Source organism: Pan troglodytes, chromosome 1 (assembly GCF_028858775.2).
Source record: "Pan troglodytes isolate AG18354 chromosome 1, NHGRI_mPanTro3-v2.0_pri, whole genome shotgun sequence".
NCBI classification, from domain to species: Eukaryota; Metazoa; Chordata; class Mammalia; order Primates; family Hominidae; genus Pan; species Pan troglodytes.
In genome coordinates this window covers 222,941,824-222,965,067 of record NC_072398.2, presented here as the reverse complement: position 1 = coordinate 222,965,067, position 23,244 = coordinate 222,941,824, and the positions used below count along the sequence as shown (strand labels likewise).

The window sequence follows — 23,244 nt, the reverse complement described above, 5'->3', positions numbered from 1 at the left end:
GCCTGTTAGAAGAGACCAGTCTGCATAAAGTCCTGTCCTGTGGTGGTGGCTTTGGAACACAAGGAGGGGGCTAAGGGTAGTGGTGAAGGGGTGGGGGTGCTCCCGAGATGTCCTGAACTCACCATCTACGTTTGCAAGGAGATTCCGAAGACCAAAGATCTGGGCCACAAGGATGCCAACAGTGATGAAGAGCTGGGGCACCACCCCGAGAGCCCCCCGCAGGTTTTTAGGGGCCAGCTCCCCTAAGTACATGGGGACCACGTTGGAAGATACACCTGGGAGGAGGTGAAATAGAAACACCATCAGAAAAAATTAGTCTGGCAGGGACAAGCTGTCTTCAAGTATACTATTCTTAGCCATAACATTATTTGGGCCAGAACTCTCTCAAAACTGCAAAGGAGAAAGCAAACACCTCTTTTAATTCTTAGCCCTTTATACTTTAAGGAAAGAGAAACAGATCAAAGGAGCTCATGCACAGGGGCCCTTGCTTTGGCCTGTATCATCTGGGGACACTGGCCAGCTGGAACTACGGCCTTCCCGCTCCCTGGCCTGAGTCTAGACCCACTCACGTTTCTGCTTTTTGAGGAGGGTCTGTTTCATAAAAGGCAAGGCAGCTGGGTGTGATGGCTCGTGCCTGTAATTTCAGCACTTGGGGAGGCTAAGTGGGGAGGATAAATTACTTGGGGTCAGGAGTTTGAGACCAGCCTGGGCAACATAGTGGAACCGTTTCCACTAAAAATATGTATGTGTGTGTGTGTGTGTGTGTGCGCGTGCGTGATATATATGGCCTGTGTGTATTTACATATGGCATGTATGTGTATGTGTGTATGGCCTCTGTGTGTGTGTGTATATATGGATATGACCTGGTGTGTGTGTGTGTGTGTGTGTATATATATATGGCGTGTGTGTACATATATATATATATATATATGGCCTCTGTGTGTGTGTGTGTATATATATATGTGTGTGTGTGTGTGTGTGTGTGTATAGGGCATGTGTATGTGTATGTATATATATGGCATGTGTGTATGTGTGTATGGCCCAGGACCCCTAGCCCCCAGCTTTACCTTATAGGAACAGTAAATAAACCAATGCAGAGATAGTTTCATACACCTTTAAGAACAAGTTATATGTCTCTATAAGCATTTAAAATGTCAATACATATTATGGAATATCTGCATTTCTGGGATTTCTGTAATGCCTGGACTACTTCTGAATCCCCAGTATTTAAACTTGTAAATTTTCCCATCATGCTGGAATCTGGTGGAGGGAAAACTTACTCTATTTTATAGAATGACGTGTTGCCTGATGTCAATTAAAAAACATAGGCAGAATTTAATTTTACAGCTTCCAAAGTATTTTCACATATATTGCCCTATTTAATTCTCCTAAAAGCACATCCAGAGGCTGGGGATGGAGAGGAAGTTTCACTAGTCCAAGTATCAGGTACCAAATCCTGAGTCAAATGGAGGCTCAGGGACGTGGGTCTCTGAAGGGAGGCTCTCAGGAACAGAGTTTGGAGTGAGCAGAGCTTGGAGCTGCTGTTGATGGCGGGGTATTTGATAGCACTGAGATAGGAGGGTACCTGAGGCCATGTTTTCCTGTTTGGCAATTCTACCCACAGACGTCTCTGCTCAGTATTTCAAAAGAGACATCACAGTTCACTAATATCGATTCTTCCTCATTTTCAGAGCAAAGAGGGGCAGTCTTTAAAGCAGCTCTTAGCATGTCTAGGTGGGAAGAGGGAGCAACACCTCACAGGCCCAGGGCAAAGGGCTGCAGAGGAAAGGAAGGCCTCCTGGGAGCTGAAGTGGGAGGCTGTGTCCTCACCACTTAACAAGAGCCACTTAGCGGCAAGAGCATCTTGGTGAAGGATATTAATAAAGGGTCAAACCTCAGGAGGTTTGTGAAGAGATGGGGTTACCTGTACGTTGGTGGAAAGCAATCTCTATTTTTGTCTTTAAAATGACTCCACTAGGACCTCCCAGCCAGCCAGTTCTGATACGAGAATCAGAGCAAAGTGGCTTTTTTTTTTTTTCGAGATGCGAGTTTCGCTCTTGTCGCCCAGGCTGGAGTGCAGTGGTGCGATCTCAGCTCACTGCAACCTCTGCCTCCCGGGTTCAAGTGATTCTCCTGCCCCAGCCTCCTGAGTAGCTGGGATTACAGGTGCCCGCCACCACGCCTGGCTAATTTTTGTATTTTTAGTAGAGACGGGGTTTCACCATGTTGGCAAGGCTGGTCCTGAACTCCCGACCTCAGGTGATCCACCCGCCTCGGCCTCCCAAAGTGCTGGGATTACAGGCATGAACCACCGTGCCTGGCCTGGCTTTTGAAGTTTAAATTCCTCCTGCTGGACACTGTAGCTCACCCCTGTAATCCCAGCATTTTGGGAGGCCGAGGCAGGTGGATCACTTGAGGCCAGGAGTTCGAGACCAGCCTAGCCAACATGGTGAAACCCCATCTCTATGAAAAATACAAAAAAAATTAGCTGGGCACGGTGGCACATGCCTGCAGTGCTAGCTACTCAGGAGGCTGAGGCACAAGAATTGCTTGAACTTAGCAGGTGGAGCTTGCAGTGAGCCGAGACTGCGCCACTGCACTCCAGCCTGGGCAACTAAGCAAGAGTCCATCTCAAACAAACAAACAAACAAAAAGTTTAAATTCCTCTGAGCCAATGAATACCTTCAGTCTTCCTGCCAAGAAGTTGATTAATAACAAATCAGTGAACTGTGAGCATGTTCCAGTAAAAGTCATGCTCATCTTGGCACCCCCCTTGTCAAGGTAGTTGTTTACTTCATTTTAGAGTGAGCAATGTGGTTCTTGTTCATATGGGTGGTTTTATTTTTGTGTTGGTTTGTTTGTTTTGTTTTTGAGACAGAGTTTCACTCTGTTGCCCAGGCTGGAGCACAGTGGCACGATCTCGGCTCACTGCAACCTCCCCATCCTGGGTTCAAGCGATTTTCATGCCTCAGCCTCCCTAGTAGCTGGGATTACAGACCTACTCCACCATGCCCGGCTAATCTTTGTATTTTTAGTAGAGACCGAGTTTCACCATGTTGGCCAGGCTGGTCTCGCACTCCTGACCTCAAGTGATCCAACTGCCTCAGCCTCCTAAAGTGCTGGTATTACAGGCATGAGCCACCGCACCCGGCCACATGGGTGGTTTTAAAATGAGTGTCTAAGCAGCACATAGCTTGATGATCCACTTTGCTGACTTGCTGGAGGTATGTGAAAAACTGTTGGCAAATGGATTATGCCCCTAATGGCCAGTGTTCTCAAACCGTGATTTGAGGACCCGGGGATCCCGAGACCTTTTAAGGGTATCTGTGAGATCAAAACTATTTTCATAATAATCCAGAGATGATATCTGCTCTTCATTCTCTCTCTCTCATGAGCATATGGGAGTTTTCCAGAGACTTCCTGCCAGGCCACATCACAACTGACCTGACCCAGAAGTACATCTGAGAATTCAGCTGTCTTCTATTAAGCCAGACATTAAAGAGATTTGCAAAAATGTCAAACAAGGCCACTCTTCATGTAATAGGCTTATTTTAAAAAATGAATTAATATGTCTCTCGGTTGCCATTTCTAATACAGTAAATATTGATCAATGTAACCCACATGAGCAAAAGCTCTTTGGAGCCCTCAATAATTTTAAGTGTGTAAAGGGGTCTGAGACCAAAAACAGAACTGCTGACTTCAGAGTAAAGGCTGGGATTTTTAACTGATTTGTTATCTATTGGAGCCTAATATTTCTCTGCTGGAAACAATTCTGTATTGTTAATGGTCAATAGAAAAGTGATTGGACCTGCTTACTGGTGGCAACTTTTAGGAATGTATTTTTCAAAATGTTGAGCCCACTGCAGAGAAAACCCACAGGTCAGGGCAAGATGGCAGAGACCGGCCGGGCATGGTGGCTCACGCCTGCAATCCCAGCATTTTGGGAGGCTGAGGTCAGGAGTTTGAGACTAGCTTGGCCAACATAGTGAAACCCCATCTCTACCAAAAATACAAAAATTAGCTGGGTGTGGTGGCGGGCAGCTGTAATCCCAGCTACTCAGGAGGCTGAGGTAGGAGAATCAGTTGAACCCGGGAGGCAGAGGTTGCAGTGAGCCAAGATCATGCCACTGCACTCCAGCCTGGGTGACAAGAGGGAAACTCCATCTCAAAAAAAAAAAAAAAAAAAAAGATGGCAGAGACCCAGCCAGGTACTCTCAGGGAAAGCCGAGCACTAAGTGAAGTTTGCCATGGGGCTCACCATCCTCCCTTTGGCATGACTTAGTCTCTGTTTGGGAAATGTCTTCTCATCTTTTTTTCATGTCTCTGTTACTGCCAATTAATCCCAGCTGAAGGGGTTTATGGACAGCCAGCCAAATTATCCATTTGTCCCTATCCCTGCGTTTGGAAGGAACAAATGAGAGTTCCTTGGCAATGTTGGGAAAGTGACTGGAGGGAGGCAGTGAGGCACCTGGGAGGGGCTCCCTCAAGGGGCCCACTCTGCACCTGTAGGACCCTGAGAGCTTCCACCCTAGATGCCTCTCCCCACCTGGCAGTGAGAAATACTGCCTACTAAGGATGCCAACTCAGGGAAAGCCACTGGCACGGCTCTACCCCTCATCTCTCCTCAGTGTGAAGCAATTATGGGAGAGTTTTCTAAAATCACCACTGTACAGCCTGGCAGCCTAGGCTTGGAAGCAACAGAGTGGGATTAGGAAAAAACACCTCCCAGTTTGTTAGATGAGAGGACTCAGCGAGTCAGCACCCGCTCAGCAGGTGAGCATTTCAGGAATAGAACTCAGGACGCCCTTGGCAAACTTTAAATTGCCCTATAAAACTTAAAATGTGGCACTGTTAGCACCTTTCTGGTAGTGGAATTCATACATTAGATTGTTTCTCAAGCTTTTTTGACTCTCACCCACAGTAAAAAATACAGAAATACATTTTCCACTGCAACCTGGTTCTCGTGTGTGTGTGTGTATCTGAAACAAAAGTGGGCAATACTTATCTTTACTACACATAACACTGCCTCTTCCATTTTATTTATTGATTTATATATATATTTACTTATCTTTGAGACGGGGATATGGTTTGGCTCTGTGTCCTCACCCAAATCTCATCTCAAATTGTAATCCCCATGTGTCAAGGGAGGACCTGATGGGAGGTGATTGGATCATAAGGGCGAGTTCTCCCATGTTTTTCTTGTGATACCAAGTTCTCATGAGATCGGATGGTTTTATAAGGCAGTTTCCCTTCTCTCTCTCTCTCTCTCGCCTGCTGCCATGTAAGACAGGTCTGCTTCCCCTTCCATCATGATTGTAAGTTTCCTGAGGCCTCTCCAGCCATGGGGAACTGTAAGTCAATTAGACTTCTTTTCTTTATAAATTACCCAGTCTTGGGGAGTATTCTTTACAGCAGTGTGAAAACAGACTAATACACAGGGTCTCACTGTGTTGCCCAGGCTGGTTTCAAGTGATCCTCCCGCCTCGGCTTCCAGAGTAGCTGGATTGCAGGTGTGAGCCACTGCACTCAGCTATTCTATTTTTAAAAAGAAAATGCTGCTCACTAAACAGACGTCACCACCCACTAACTGGTCATGACCTGCAGTTGAGAAAATATTGAGATAAAGGATTGGATTGGAAGGACACTTCCCAGGTTAAGATTCTGCATTTCAGTCTTTCAAAGATGTTTCTTTGTAGGAAACATCACAGTAAAGCTCTGCACCTGAGAACCAGGTAGGGCTCAACCATCTATTTCACAGCAGAGGTATAGGAACGCTTTCTACACGCTTCAGAGATCACAGATTGGTTCTAGTCCCTGGGAACCTGTTGTCCTCCTCCTTGATGACACTCACAGAATGGCAATACAGCATAGCATTGTTTACCTGCACATATTCCCACCAAAAGTCTGGAAATAATGATAAGCTCAAATGATGTGGCGACTCTGCTGCATCCCATTAAGATCGCAGGCACGATAGAAAATATGTTGTTGAACAGCAAGGCCCCTTTTCTGCAGAGGACAAAATATCAGTTAGTTTTGCTGAAGAATTCACTCTTTCATTCAAGAAATGTTTCTGGAGTGTCTCCTCTGCATAGGCTCCAGCAGTTACAGCAGTGGCTTTACTGCTGTGCGTTTAGCTCTCTGGGACCTGAGACTGATACAGGTCAAGTGCATGGCCTGGTGTGGGAATACGCTCAGTGTGGGGAGCAAATGGAAATGACCACAGTCCAGAGGGCGTCAGTGGTGAAAATGGAGAGAAAGGGCTCTGTATTAAGATATAGTAAAGGGTTTTTGAAATCATTAGCTAATTTATAATTTTGGTGTAATCTTGAAAGCCAACCCCAAAATTGTCCTGGGTAAGGACATTAGAGGAAAAGAAAAGTATAGGTCCATCTCACTTATGTCAACGTGGATGCCACAATCCTAAATGAAATCTTAGTAGATTAAATTCAACAGCATATACAAAAATATTTCAATGTATTTCACCATATTAAAGTTTATATCGGGGCCAGGCATGGTGGCTCACGCCTGTAATCCCAGCACTTTGGGAGGCCGAGGTGGGCAGATCACTTGAGGTCAAGAGTTCAAGATCAGCCTGGCCAACATGGTAAAACCCTGTCTTTACTAAAAATACAAAAACTAGCTGGGCGTGGTGGCAGGTGCCTGTAATCCCAGCTACTCAGGAGGCTGAGGCACGAGAATTGCTTGAACCCAGGAAGTGGAGGTTGCCGTGAGCTGAGATCGTGCCACTGCACTCCAGCCTGGGTGACAGAGTGAGACTCCATCTCAAAAAATAAACAAATAAATAAGTAAACAAACATTATATTGGGGGAAAACATCGGATTATCTCAATAGAAGCAGCAAAAGAAGTCAATAAAATTTAACACCATTATGATTTTTAAATTTTTATTTGTTTATTTAAAAGTTGGCCTAAGTTTCTTTCCTCCTTTCTTTTTTTTGAGACAGAGTCTCGCTCTGTCACCCAGGCTGGAGTGCAGTGATCGCAGCTCTCTGTAACCTCGGTCTGCCAGGTCAAAGTGATTCTTGTACCTCAGCCTTCCAAGTAGCTAGGATTACAGGCACGTGCCCCCACGCCCAGCTAAGTGTTTGTATTTGTAATAGAGATGGAGTTTCCCCATGTTGGCCAGGCTGGTCTCGAACTCCTGGCCTCAAGTGATCTGCCCACCTCAGTCTCCCAAACTGCTGAGATTATAGGCATGAGCCACTGCGCCCAGCCATTTTTTTTTAAACCAGCCTTAACAAACTATAAATAGAGGAACTTCTTTAAGCTGATAAAGGAAATCTACCTAAAACCTATATCAAACATCACACTTAATAAAACTTGGAAAGCCTTCCCTGGAGATCCTGACAGAAGCAAAGCAAACTTCTCTGGAGGGGCCTCTCGCAATGGAGCCCTCATGATGAGGACCCTCATGATGGACGAAGCCGTCAGCGAGTGGAGCTCCAGCATTCCTAAACACTGAGAAACTTGCCACACGTGAGAGCCGCTTATGGTAACAGCACACCTTCAGACAACAGAATCAGACTGGACTATAAAATGTTTAAAATGATTAGTGTCATAAGATAAGGAATCCAAATAGTACTGTATCGGAGAATCAACATTACCTGACTTCAAGGCTTACCATAAAGCTACAGTAATCAAGACAGTGTGGTACTAGTAAATGAATAGACAAACAGGCCAGGCATGGTGGCTCACGCCTGTAATCCCAGCACTTTGAGAGGCCAAGGCGGGCGGCATCACATGAAGTCAGGAGCTCAAGGCCAGCCTGGTCAGCATGGTGAAACCTCGTCGTCTCTACTACAGCCACGCACCTCTAATCCCAGCTACTCGGGAGGCTGAGGCATGAGAATCGCTTGAACCTGGAAGGCGGAGGTTGCAGTGAGCCGAGATGGCCCCACTGCACCAGCCTGGGTGACACAGCGAGACTCTGTCTAAAGAAAAAAAAAAAAAGAATAGACAAATAGATCAATGGAACAGAACAGAGAGTCCAGAAATAGACCCACGTTAAGTCTATTCAACTGATCCTTGACAAAGGAGCAAAGAGAACACAATGGAGAAAAGGCAGTCTTTTCAAAAAAATGGTGCTGGGCTGGGTGCAGTGCTCATGCCTGTAATCTCAGCACTTTTGGACACTGAGGTAGGAGGATCACTTGTGTACAGAAGTTCCAGACCAGCCTGGGCAACATAGTGAGACGCCATCTCTAGAAAAAAATAATAAATTGGCCAGGCGCAGTGGCTCATGCCTGTAATCCTAGGACTTTGGGAGGCCAAGGCGGGTGGATCACCTGAGGCCAGGAGTTCGAGACGAGCCTGGCCAACACAACGAAACCCCACCTCTACTAAAAATACAAAAAAAAATTAGCCGGGTATGGTGGCACACACTTCTAATTCCAGTTACTCAGAAGACTGAGGCTAGAGAATTGCTTGAACTCAGGAGGCAGAGTTTGCAGTGAGCTGAGATTATGCCACTTGCACTCCAGCCTGGGTGACATAGCAAGACTCTGTCTCAAAAAAAAAAAAAAGAAAAAATTCAAAAATTAGCTGGGCACTACTGGTGGTGCACTCCTGTAGTCCCAGCTACTGGAGAGGCTGAGGCGGGAGTATTGCTTGAGCTAGGAAGTTTGAGGCTGCAGCAAGATGTGATTGTGTCACTGCACTCAGCCTGGGTGACAGAGTGACACCCTGTCTCAAAAACAAAAAACAAAAAAAAGGAAAGAAAATGGTGCTGGAACAACTGGACATCTATATGCAAGAAAATGAATCTAGACACAAACCTTAGAATTTTCCCAAATATTAATTCACAGTGGTCACAGACCTAAATATAAAATGCAAAACTATAAAACTCCTAGAAGATAGCATCGGAAAAAAAAATCTAGACAGTCTTGGGTTTGGCGATGACTTTTCAGATATAACACCAAAGGCATAATCCATGAAAGAAAGAATTGATCCTTAAAATGAAAGACAGAAGGTTAGAAAATATAAAATCTTTAGCCAATAAAGACAAAAAGGGAAGTTAGATAATAGTCTTAATACCTGACAAAATATGATTTGAGATAAAAATGTCATAAAACACAGAGGTGTTATATGCATTACATAAAAGTAAAAGAAATAATAGCAAAGAAGATATAACTATCATAAACAGAGACGATTCCAACACAGCCTCAAAATACATACAGCGTCAGCTGGACTGATGAAATTCCAGGCAGGAAGAGGTAAACCAGCAATTCTGGTCTGAAGCTGCTCACGTGAAAGGGCCTCTCAGAATAGTAGGTCAATTCACAAAGAACAAGCTAAAGATAGGAACCAGTGGCATATCAAGGAGGGAGGTGGACATTTTAAGGTAGTACACCCCTCCCGAGCAATTGTCTGTAATTTTATAACAATAATAAATCACAATAAAGCTTTATTGCAAAAAGAAAGAAAAAGAGAAGAAGGAAAGAGGGAAAAAAAGAAAAGGAAGGAAGGAAGGAATGAAGGAAAAGAGAGAGAGAGACAAAGAAAGAAATAAAGAAAGAATAAGCTGGTCTTCATTAAAATTAAAACTTTCTGCTCCGCGAAAGACACTGTTAAGAGGATGAAAAGACAAGCCACAAACTAGGAGAAAATATTTGCAGAAGGCATATCTAAAAGCACTGTTGTCCAAAATATACAAAGAACTCTTAAAACTTTAAAAGAAAACAAACAACCCAATTTAAAAATGGGCCAAAGATCTTAACAGACACCTCACCAAGATACGCAGGTGGGAAATAAGCATATGAAAAGGTGCACCACATGATGTGTTATCGGGGAAATGCAAATTAAACAATAAGGTACCACCTGTCAGAAGAACAAAAACCCAGAACTCTGACAACACCAAATGCTGGAGCAACAGGAACCCTCATTTGTTGCTGGTGGGAATGCAAAATGATATATCTACTTTAAAAGACAGTTTGGCAGTTTCCTATAAAATTAAACATATGCTTATCTGTACTCATATGATCCAGCAATCACATACTCCTTGGTATTTACCCAAAGGAGTTGAAAACATATATCTACACAGAAACTTACATGTGCATGGATGTTTACGGCAGCTTTATTCATAATTGCCAAAAGCTGGAAGCAACCAAGATGTCCTCTGGTACTGAACGGATAAAGTGTGGTACGACCAGACAATGAAATATTCAAGCCATGAAAAGACATGGAGAAGCCTTCAGTACATATTAGTAAAAGAGGCCAATCTGGGCCAGCCGCAGTGGCTCACGCCTGTAATCCCAGCACCTTGGGAGGCCCAGGTGGGCGGATCACGAGGTCAAGAGATTGAGACCGTCCTGGCCAACATGGTGAAACCCCGTCTCTACTAAAAATGCAAAAATTAGCTGGGTGTGGTGGCATGCACCTGTAGTCCCAGCTACTCGGGAGGCTGAGGCAGGAGAATTGCTTGAACATGGGAGGCAGAGGTTGCAGTGAGCCGAGATTGTGCCACTGCACTCCAGCCTGGTGACAGAGTGAGGGTCCGTCTCAAAAAAAAAAGAAAGAAAATCCTACATACTATGTGATTCCAACTATATGACATTCTGGGAAAGGCAAACTATGGAGATAGTAGAAGGATCGGTGGTTGCCAGGAGTTAGAGAGGAGGGACGGATGACTAGGCAGAGCATAGAGGATTCTTAGGGCAGTGAAACTACTCTATATGATACTATAATGGTGGCTACAAGTCATTACGCATTTGTCAAAACCCATAGAATGCACAACATCAAGAGTAAACCCTAATGTACACTATGAACCTTGGGTGATGATATATGTCAATGCAGGTCTCATTCATCATTTGTAACAAATACAGCGCTCTGGTGAGAGATGTTGATAAAGGGGGAGACTATGCATGTATTGGAGGAGAGGTACATGGGAAGTCTCTATAGCCTCTTCTCAATTATGTGAGCCTAAAACTGCTCTTTAATAAAGTCTATTTTTAATGGCAGGACTTGGTGGCTCATGCCAGTAATCTCAGCACTTTCAGAGGCCAAGGTGGGAGGATGGCTGGAGGCCAAGAGTTCAAGACCAGACTGAGCAACATAGCAAGACCCCATCCCTGTAGTCTCAGCTACTACAGAGGAGGATCACGTGAGCACAGGAGGTGGAGTCTGCAGTGAGCCATAATCGCACCACTGCACTCCAGCCTGGGCAACAGAGTAAGACCATATTTCAAAAAAAAAAATATATATATATATGTTCAAAAAATATTTTTAAAAATATATTTTTTGAGATAGGGTCTTACTCTATTATATATATTTATATATTAATATATATGATATATATTTATATATTTATATATGATATATATTTATATATTAATATATGATATATATTTATATATTGATATACATGATATATATTTATATATTTATATATCATATATAAATATATAATATATATTATATATTAATATATATTATATATTAATATATAATATATATTTATATATAGTATATATTATATATTTATATATATTATATATTTATATATAGTATATATCATATATTATATATTTATATATAGTATATATTATATATTATATATTTGTATATTATATATTTATATATAGTATATATTATATATATTTATATATTTATATATTATATATTATATATTTATATACAATATATACTATATAATATATAGTATACAATATATACTATATAATATATAGTATACAATATATACTATATAATATATAGTATACAATATATACTATATAATATATAGTATACAATATATACTATATAATATATAGTATACAATATATACTATATAATATATAGTATACAATATATACTATATAATATATAGTATATAATATGTACTATATAATATATAGTATATAATATGTACTATATAATATATAGTATATAATATGTACTATATAATATAGTATATAATATGTACTATATAATATAGTATATAATATGTACTATATAATATAGTATATAATATGTACTATATAATATAGTATATAATATGTACTATATAATATGTACTATATAATATAGCATATAATATGTACTATATAATATAGCATATAATATGTACTATATAATATAGCATATAATATGTACTATATAATAGCATATAATATATACTATATAATATAGCATATAATATATACTATATAATATAGCATATAATATATACTATATTATATAGTATATAATATATACTATATAATATAGTATATAATATATACTATATATTTATATTACATATATTTATATATTTATATATTTTATATATTTATATATTATATATAATATAAATATATATTTATATTATATATATTATATATATATTTATATTATATATATTATATAAATATATATTTATATTATATATATTTTATAATATATATTTATATTATATATATTATATAATATATATTTATATTATATATATTATATAATATATATTTATATTATATATTATATAATATATATTTATATTATATATTATATAATATATATTATATAATAGATAATATATAATATATATTTATGTTATAGATATTAATATATTATATATTTATGTTATAGATATTAATATATAATATATATTTATATTATAGATATAAATATATAATATATATTTATATTATAGATATAAATATATAATATATATTTATATTATAGATATAAATATATAATATATATTTATATTATAGATATTAATATATAATATATATTTATATTATATATTATATATATTATATATTATATATTTATATTATATATTATATATTATATATATTTATATTATATATTATATATAATATAAATATATATTATATTATATATTATATATAATATAATAAATTATATATAATATATATATTATATTATATATTTATATTATATATAAATATATTATATATAATATATTAATATATAGATTATATTATATATTATATATAGATTATATATTATATATATTTATATATATATTATATATTATATATATTTATATATTATATAATATATTTTATATATTATATCTTTATATATATTATATATATTTATATTTTTTTTTAAATAGGCAGGGCACAGTGGCTTATGCCTGTAATTCCAGCACTTTGGGAGGCCAAGGCAGGCAGAACACTTGAGGTCAGGAGTTCAAGACCAGCCTGGCCAACATGGTGAAACCTCATCTCTACTAAAAATACTAAAATTGGCTGGACATGGTGGCAGGTGCCTGTAATCCCAGCTATTTGGGAGGCTGAGGCAATATAATCACTTGAACCTGGGAGGCAGAGGTTGCAGTGAGCCAAGACTGCGCTATTGCACTCCAGCCTGGGTGACAGAGCAAGACTCTGTCTCAAAAAAATAAAAAATAAAAATAAAAATAGTACTATAGGAAAGAACAAAACACTATAAAAGTTATCTAAAACAATGATAGAAAGTAGATTTTAAAAACGAATAAATAGAACTTATTGAAATGAAAAATATAATCATTAAAAACGTAGCAGGTTTATTACATCCGAAGAGAGAATTAATGAATAGGAAGGTAGACCTGCAGAAATTACCTAGAAAGCACCCGAGAGAGATAAGAAGATGGGAAATATAAGAGATTCAAAGACACGGAGGAACTTCATGGAGAAAATCGGGGAGGGGCAATATTTGCAGAGATATTGGCTGAAAAATTCTCAGAACTGATGACAAAGACATGAAACTTCAGACAAGGAACCACAGTGACTCCCAGGATAAAGAAAACTAAATCCTTGGTCCTTTACGGTGAAACTTTATTGGAGGACATGTAAGAAGACCTGAAGACAATGGAAAGCTCTAGTTTGCTCATGAGTGGGCAAGGTCAACATTGTAGAGATGTCAGTTTTCCTCAAGTTAATTTATAAATTCAGAGCAATGCCAATCAGAATCTTTCTTCAGGAATTTTGAGAAGCTGACTTAAAATTTTAAATGGAAGAGTAAAGGAACATGAATAACTAAGATAAATTTGAAAGCAACTGACTTTCCACTTGGAAAAATAAAATAAAATTAGTTTTCTCTCATCACTCAATATATACAAAATAAAACACCAGATCTATCTGGAAGAACAAAATTGTGAAATAAATTTTAAAAACATAGAAGAGGCTAGGCGTAGTGGTTCGTGCCTATAATCCCAGCACTTTGGGAGGCCAAGGTGGGAGGATTGCTTGAGCCCAGAAGTTTGAGACCAGCCAGAGAAACATAGTGAGACCCTGTCTCTACAAAAACTAAAAAATGAGCTGAGCACCATGGCACACACCTATAGTTCCAGCTATTTAGCAGGCTGAGGCAGAAGAATCCCTTAAGCCCAGGAGTTCAAGGCTGCAATGAGCTGTGATCATGCCACTGCACTCCCACCTAGGTGACAGAGTGAGACCCTGTCTCACACATATATATTTATGGTGTTTGCTTTGTAAGTGTCCCCAGTTGAGAAGCAAAATCTATAAATTTGACTACTTGAAGACTTTAAAATTTTGCATAAAAAAGGTACTATATGTATGATTAAAAAAAAAGCAACAGATTGAGAAGATATTTTCCCTAAGTAACAAAAGTAGAGTGTAGACATTACTTGCTCATGCTCAGAAGTGAAATATCCTGGGTTGGAGTCCTGGCCACCTCCCAGCTGTGTGATCTCGGGTAAGTTACAGTGTCTCTCTGTGCACCATTTCCCCATCTTTAAAATGGAGTGGGGATTAGCCGGGTGCAGTGGCTCACACCTGTAATCTCAGCACTTTGGGAGGCCAAGGCGGGCGGATCACAAGGTCAGGAATTTGAGACCAGCCTGGCCAACATGGTGAAACTCTGTCTCTAATAAAGATACAAAAAATTAGCTGGGTGTGGTGGCATGCGCCTGTAATCCCAGCTACTTGGGAGGCTGAGGCAGGAGAATCGTTTGAACCTGGGAGGCGGAGGTTGCAGTGTGCTGAGATCACACCATTGCACTCCAGCCTGGGTGACAGGGTTGGACAAGGGGACCTCTAAAATTCTCTTTCTAACTAGGTCTTCCATAATGTCCATGGAATTTACACGAGGGAGCGTGACATCTTAAGGACACTTTTTTGAAATAAAATATGGCATTTCTAATGTTTCTAGAAATAGGGGCAAAGATACAGCCCTGACCCCTTTGTTCACGAGGCTGGTGTCACAAGAGAGATGTCCTAGATGACACTGTGGGGCAAAAGGGCAGTATGAGCCGAAGCAAGTCCTGGGTCTCCACAAGCACACATGGCTCCTTCCGGGTCTGCCCGAGAGCCTGTAGATCCCCGGCCACCCCTGCTTCTAACCCCTGAGACCCTGCCTAGGTCCCCAAACACTGTCAATGTCTGGTCTTCTTTTCTGACCCCATTAGAAAATAAAAATGACCGGCCAGGCGCAGTGGCTCACGCCTGTAATCCCAGCACTCTGGGGGGCTGAGGCGGGTGGGTCACCTGAGGTCAGGAGTTTGAGACCAGCTTGACCAACATGGTGAAACTCCGTCTCTACTAGAAATACATTAGCCGGGTATGGTGGTATACACCTGTGATCCCAGGATTAGGAGGCTGAGGCAGGAGAATCGCTTGAACCTGGGAGGCGGAGGTTGCGGTGAGCCAAGATCACGCCACTGCATTCCAGCCTGGCTGACAGAGCAAGACTCCATCTCAAAAATTTAAAAAAAAAAAAAAAGAAAAAGAAAAAAGAAAAATGACCACAGTGGTTATTATCTTAGTCTCATGGTAAGGATTTCAGTTGTAGGCCTATATTTTAGCTCTGATGGGGGTCTATGAGTTTCAGGGAATTAAAAATTCACCTTCCCTTACCTGCCAAATTTATTCACCAAGGGGCCGACCAGGAGGGATCCGATAAACCCTCCAAACGGAAACATGGACACGGTTACAGACCACAGCAACGTCAAGGGGAAGTCTTCCATGAATTCACCGGTCCTACCATAGTAAGTCTCATTGTAAAATTGTTGCATGAGCTAGGAGACAAAGCAAAACAGAACACCAAAATAATTTGATCTGGTTTTGCAAGAAGAACATTAGCTGTTAGGACACCCAGTGAAATAACCTGGGCACACAGAGACCAACCTTATTAACCGGGGGGTGATGGGAGGCAGGACAGAGCTTCATGAGCAGTGAGAAGGGTGGGCACCCACCGGGAGGGCTGGGAAGCCTCTGAGCAGCAAACCACCCTGGGTATTTCTCAGCCAGAAAGGGATGACTCCAATTTTCCAATCAGCTGGGAGACCCCGGCCCCTCCGGATTCCCTCTAAACAGCAAGGCCACAGAAGATCTGAGCCCCCTCCTGGAGCCCGGCCCACTGGATGGGCCACTCCATCCAGACCTGGCCCATCCCAAGAGCCCTGGGTCTGCGAGTTCCCTCGGGTCTGTGCTGTGTCCGGAGGGTGTTTCCCTCTCCCTTTGCTTCAGGACCCACTGCATGAACAGCCCCACGCTGGCCAGTCCCACCCAGGCAATGGGCTGCTCCAAACGTCCTCCCCACATCTTGCTCACCACAGTGACCTACCAGTGCTGGGGAGTTGACAGCAGCCACGTTGTACCCATACTGGAAGGATGACCCAAAGGCAGCTATCAGGGTTGCCAGGGCAAGCACAAGCGTCAGCCTCTGCAGAGATCACAGCTTAGGTCAGGAAGCAGCCCCAGGGTTCCAGGGCCCTCCCGCTTTACTTCGGTTTCGTAGAAAGATGTAACAGAATCTGAAGATCCGTAGTCTTGAGACTACTCCATTCCTTGAAACCTACCCTCAACCCACCTTGGGTTACAGGCTTTCTCAACCATGGCACTTTTGACACTTGGGGTCTGATAATTCTTTGTTATGGGGGCTGTCCTGAGCACAGCAGGATGTTTACAGCATCCTGTGAACATGGTGCCAGTAGCACCCCTCTCCCCAGCTGCGACAACCCAAGTGTCTTCCAACATTGTTAAGTGTCCCCTGGTGGGGAAGTGCTCCATTTGAGAACCACTGGATCAGAGAGAAGCTGAAACCTACTTCTCTAACACTGCAGCTACTGCAGCTGTTTGAATTGCTCCTGTGACATTCCTGCCACGTGGGGCATTTGCCAACTGCAGCAAATGTGCTCTTGCACCATCTCAAACATAAACTCCCAGAAAATCAAAGAGAAAAAGAGAAATTTTTAGCTATTTTGGCCACTGAAAATTTCCTTTCAGACAATCTTTAATGACAAGAGGAAATTCATTAGTAATGAAGAGCAGGAGACAGACATGGAAAGAGCTGCGGGCTTAAAATCTACAGGCCTCAGTTTTGAATCTACCTGTTGCCACTTTTCAGCTTAATTTCTAGGATCTTCAGTTTCTTCATCTCTGAAAGGAGGACAATCACACTCCCTACCAGAGTGTTTGCCAGGATTAATTACGACCATGTCTAGCTGCAGAGGTGAATCTGCTGTTGGAGAGAGCTTGGGACGCTGCTCTCTGACTTGCCATCAAAGGACCTTCTTCCATCTACTCTGATGGACAGCCGCCTTTCTTTTTTTTTTTTTTTTTGAGACGGAGTCTCTCTCTGTCGCCCAGGCTGGAGTGCAGTGGCGCAATCTCAGCTCACTGCAAGCTCCGCCTCCTGGGTTCACGCCATTCTCCTGCCTCAGCCTCCCAAATAGCTGGGACTACAGGCACCCGCCACCACGCCTGGCTAATTTTTTGTATTTTTTAGTAGAGACGGGGTTTCACTGTGTTAGCCAGGATGGTCTCAATCTCCTGACCTCGTGATCTGCCCGCCTTGGCCTCCCAAAGTACTGGGATTACAGGTGTGAGCCACCACGCCTGGCCAGAGAGCCCCCTTTCACAGGTAACACAGGTTCATGCTTGGCCCTCCAGTGACAAGACAAGCACTATCCCACGGAATCTAAATCTACAGAGAATCTTTTTTTTTTTTTTTTTTTTTCTGAGACAGAGTCTTGCTTTCTTGCCCTGGCTGGAGTGCTGTGGTGCTATTATAGCTCACTGCGACCTCAACCTCCTGGGCTCAAGTGATCCTCCCACCTCAGCTTCCCGAGTAGCTGGGACTACAGGTGCATGCCATCATGCCTGGCTAATTAAAAAATATATTTTTATAGAGACAGGGGTCTCATTATATTGTCCAAGCTGGTCTCAAACTCCTGGGCTCAAGCGATCCTCCTGCCTCAGCCTCCCAAAGTGCTGGGATTGTAGGCATGAGCCACTGTGCCCGGCCTAAAGAGGATGTCTTGAGAGAGGTAAGTGAGGAGCCAGAAAGGGAGAGAAACAATGATCATTCCTGCCTTGTCATGGGGCCCCAGATGGGGTGGAGTGAACCTCTGAAGAGCAGCACCTGCAAGGAGCCCTGGTGAAGAGCAAAAACACACTACACACACACACACTACACACACACACTACACACATACAGTACACACACACAATACACACACTACACACACATACACACACAACACACAATACACACACACTACACACAACACACACAATACACACTACACACACTATACACACTATACACACACACTACACATACACTACATACTACACACACTACACACTACATACACAATACACACACTACACACACACCCCTCATGTAACAAACAATACACACACACGCCCCCCCACATGTACACACACTACACACACACTCCCCACATGTACACAAACACTACACACACACACACGCCCCCCCACATGTACACACACTACATACACACAAGCACACACGCCCCCCAAATGTACACACACTATATACACACATGCACACACGCCCCCATGTACACACACTACACACCCCACACCCCCACATGCCTCCAGTACACACACACACCTCCCTCACACACCCCACACATACACACCCATACCCCACCCCCACACATATGCACACATACATACACCACACACACATCATACACACACCACACACATACCCCACACACACACCACACACATACACACCCACCCCCCACACACATAGGCAGAAATACACCACACACACCACACATACACACATATAATCCCAGCACTTTGGGAGGTTGAGATGGGTAGACTACTTGAGCCCAGGAGTTCTCGGCCAGCCCGGGCAACATGGTGAAACCTCGTCTCTACTAAAAATTCAAAAATTTGCTGGGCATGATGTGCACCTGTAATCCCAACTACTCAGGAGGCTGAGGTGGAAGGATTACTTGAGCACGGGACGCAGAGGTTGCAGTAAGCTGAGATCGCACCACTGCACTCCAGCCTGGGTGACAGTGCAAGACCCTGTCTCAAAAAAAAAAGAAAAAGAAAAAATCCCTTCTATCTGAGTGTGATGGCAAACGCTTGAATCCCAGCACTTCGAGAAGCTAAGTAAGGTAGGAGGATCACTTGAGCCCTGGAGTTTGAGACCAGATTGGGCAACATAGGGAAATCCTGTCTCTACCAAAAAAATTTAAAAATTAGCTGGGTGTGGTGGCACACGCCTGTGGTCCCAGCTACTCACGAGGCTGAGGTGGGAGGATCGCTTGAGCCCAGGAATTCAAGGTTGCAGTGAGCTATGGTTGCACCACTGCACTCCAGCCTGGGCCACAAAATGAGACCCTGTCTCAAAAAAAAAAAAAAAAAATCTTTTCTAATTCTCTTCTCAGTAAGACGAAACTGCAACCAGCTTCATTCACACAGCCAAGTGCAGCTCTTGACCACTCCCTCAGTCTGATGAGTGCCCTAAGGTTTGAAGTCCTTTGGGGTCAGGGGTGGGGTTCTGGCCAGTAGCACAGCCAACAAGCACAGCCCAGCTGGTGGAGCTGGCTGGTTCCCAGGGCTCATGCCCCAGAGTTGGGGGTTCTGCCAGGCACCATGGAGAGCCAGCTCCCTGACCGATTTGATGGGATCCCAGCAAAAATGATCAGAGAGACTATGGAGGAGAGATCAGAGCGACTAAATGATCAGGCTATAGAGTCTCTGAGCATAGAGCATTCAATTCACCCTCCATTCTTTCACTGCCTCCCTGAATTCAAGCCACAGGCACATTCTATGGGCGCAGTAGAAATCATGGCTCACTCTCCTGGGAGTAGCAAAGTTATTCTAGGTGGGTTCTCGCTAACCCTGCCGGTCCAACCACCTTCATTAAACAAATATGCATGGCCAGCTAACTGGACTCCAGGAAGCACAGTACCCTCGGGTAAGCAAGACAGCTGCCCCCAGCAGACTATTGTCAATGGTAAAGACACACATTAAGAAACTACATGAGAATGTAATAAACTGTAACTGTAGTAAGTGCTAAGAAGAAAAACACAGGAGTGGTTAAAAAGAGAGGTCTGGGGAGCAGCATTTCAGCTGAGGAGAGGAGGGAGAAGAGAGTGATTCAGAGAGAGGGAACAGCATGTGGGAAGGCCTGAGGCGGGCGGAGCTCAGAACCTTTGAGCATCTGGAATTTGGCCAGTGTGGCTGGAGCGTGGGGAAAGGAGGGCAAACCGGGGTGAGGGCCACAGAAAAGACTGGGCGTTCACTCCATATTCACTCCGTCTGTTCCCTCCATGTGCTCTGTAGCCAAGGAGTGGGATGGAAGGATTTGAACTTTAAAAAAATTACTCCAGGCTGGGCACAGTGGCTCACGCCTGTAATCCCAGCAGTTTGGGAGGCCAAGGTGGGAGGATCACTTGAGATCGGGAGTTTGAGACCAGCTTGAGCAACATGGTGAAACCCCATCTGTACTAAAAATACAAAAATAAGCCAGGCGTGGTGGCATATGCCTGTAGTCCCAGCTACTAGGGAGGCTAAGGCAGGAGAATCGCTTGAACCCGGGAGATGGAGGTTGCAGTGAGCCGAGATCACGCCATTGCACTCCAGTCTGGGAAACAGAGCAAGACTCTGTCTCAAAAAATAAATAAATAACAAATAAAGAAATTACTCCAGCTGCTACGTGCAGAGCAGAAGGGAGACCAGGTTAGTGCAGAGGCCAACAGACAGCAGATGGGCACTTGGGTAATGGAACGGGCCACGGTAGGGGTTAAAAGTACCAGCTTTGAGGACTATTGAGGATGCAAATTAAAAAGACTTGCTATCCCATGAGGCAAATGCAAATAAAAATCAGCATGAGACACCACTTCTCACCCTGTGAGTTCAACTTAGAGAGTTCAACTTTTTCAGATTCCACATGTGAGATCATGCAGTGTTTGTCTTCCCGTGCCTGGCTTACTTCACTTTGGTGATAAATTGTATACTTTTATATATTAATATGTACTTTGTGTGTGTGTATAGAGACAGAGTCTCACTTTGTTGCCCAGGCTGGTCTCAATCCTCCTGCCTCAGCCTCCCAAAGTGCTGGTATTACAGGTGTGAGCTGCCATGCCCAGCCTGTATACTTTATTTATTTAAATTTTTGTTGTTGTTGTTTTGAGACAGAGTCTCGCTCTGTCGCCCAGACTGGAGTGCAGTGGCACAATCTCAACTCACTGTAGCCTCCACCTCCTCGGTTCAAGCAATTCTCCTGCCTCAGCCTCCCGGATAGCTGGGATTACAGGTGCATGCCACCGCGCCTGGCTAATTTTTGTATTTTTAGTAGAGACGGGGTTTCACCATGTTGGCCAGGCTGGTCTCAAACTCCTGACCTCAAGTGATCCACCTGCCTTGGCCTCCTAGAGTGCTGGGATTACAGGTGTGAGCCAACACATCAGGCTATTATTTACATTTTTTATAGAGACAGGGTCTTGCTATGTTGCCCAAGCTAGTCTTGAACTCCTGGTCTCAAGCAATCCTCTCGCCTCAGCCTCCCAAAGTGTTGGTTTTATAAGTGTGAGCCACAGTGCCAGCCTGGGCCTGTGTACTTTAGAGGGGTGAAATTGTATGGTATTGAGATATATTCTCAATAAAGATGCAGTACTACATTTTAAAAGGCACATAGTAGAAAGAAGGCTTAAGCCCTCTTTCTTTCTTTTTTTGCTTTCCAGGAGGGAGAACAAAAAGAATTTGGTACTGGGCAGGATTAGGGCATAAGGAAAAGGGAGGGGCTGAAGAGGATGTGCGGGTCTCTGGCCAGCTTGTTAAAATGAGAAGCCCCAGTGACCCCCAGCCGTGACCGGGAGGGGCTCTCCTTAGAGGCTAAGGAGGTTGCCAAGACTCTGAGCTGTGCTTCAGGGAAAACCAGAAACCACATTCCTCATGCTGTCAGTAAACCAGCTTCCTCCCTTTCATAATACAGAGAACATTTTGAGACTTTAGTAATAACGACCACTCCAAGAAAGAAAAGAAACTTTTTGGGGGATGTGTACCCCTTTAAATGACCGGGCCAGCAAAGCACTGAAATACAGCAGCAGTCACATCTTATTCCCACGTGAGCTAAGTCATCTGCCTGCTATGTGGACTCTACACTGAGTGTTGCCACCAAGTAGCAGTAAATTAGCCTAACAATGCCATACACCAGACACCACAGCGCATACTCTACAGTCAACAATGTAGGCCAGGTGCGGTGGCTCACACCTGTAATCCCAGCACTTTGGTGGGAGGCCGAGGTGGGCGGATCACGAGGTCAGGAGTTCAAGACCAGCCTGGACAACATGGTGAAACCCCGTCTCTACTAAAAATACAAAAGTTAGCCGGGCATGGTGGCACACGTCTGTAATCCCAGCTACTCGGGAGGCTGAGGCAGGAGAATTGCTTGAACCCGGGAGGTGGAGGTTGCAGTGAGCCAAGATCACACCATTGCACTCCAGGCTGGGCAACAAGAGCAAGATTCTGTCTCAAAAAAAAAAAAAAAATGTATAGCCTATCACTAAATCAATGTCATTTCTCTAAACCAGTGAGAATTCCTAACAAACACCATTTGTAATCACTCCTCTCCTGATTTGTCCTTTTTTCTTTAAAAACTTGAACTTCTCCTATGCTCTCCAAAGTACTTCCCAGTGTTTTCCAGGGCTACAGTCCTCAACCTTGGCCCCAGTACACTCTCTACATTCATTTTGCTACAGTTTCTTTTTTTAGGTTGACAATCCTCAAGGCTGACCTTCTGACAGGGTGCGATTCAAGGTCACTGGGAAGGAAGCCCAAACCATCTCCCTTAGAAATCCATCCTGAAGTTTCTGTTGTCAGAGAGACATTCTTTCAGTTCAAAGCTTTTCCTTGTTAGGAATCTCCAGTCAGAATGCAAACACCCCGGAGTAGTTAGCGCTCATGGAGGATCAGTACTTCAAGCTATGTCACTTTATCACACTGTTGAACTCAGTTTCACAAACAGGTAGTGGGAGGGGCAGGGAGAGATGAGCACCT

General features: G+C 42.8%; 1 protein-coding gene across 11 annotated transcripts in view; it reads right to left on the bottom strand.

Moving 5' to 3' along the window:
• SLC2A5 (solute carrier family 2 member 5) overlaps window positions 1–23,244 on the bottom strand; it is a 50,915-nt gene that overhangs the window by 4,717 nt on the left and 22,954 nt on the right. For 10 of the 11 annotated variants that reach the window (XM_063792654.1, XM_054661958.2, XM_054662015.2 and 7 more), the window contains 4 exon segments: window positions 16,532–16,630; window positions 15,823–15,983; window positions 5,882–6,006; window positions 123–275 (listed from right to left, as the gene is read on the bottom strand). In XM_063792654.1, the coding sequence (XP_063648724.1) occupies window positions 123–275; window positions 5,882–6,006; window positions 15,823–15,983; window positions 16,532–16,630 (538 nt within the window). 11 annotated transcript variants of the gene reach the window in all.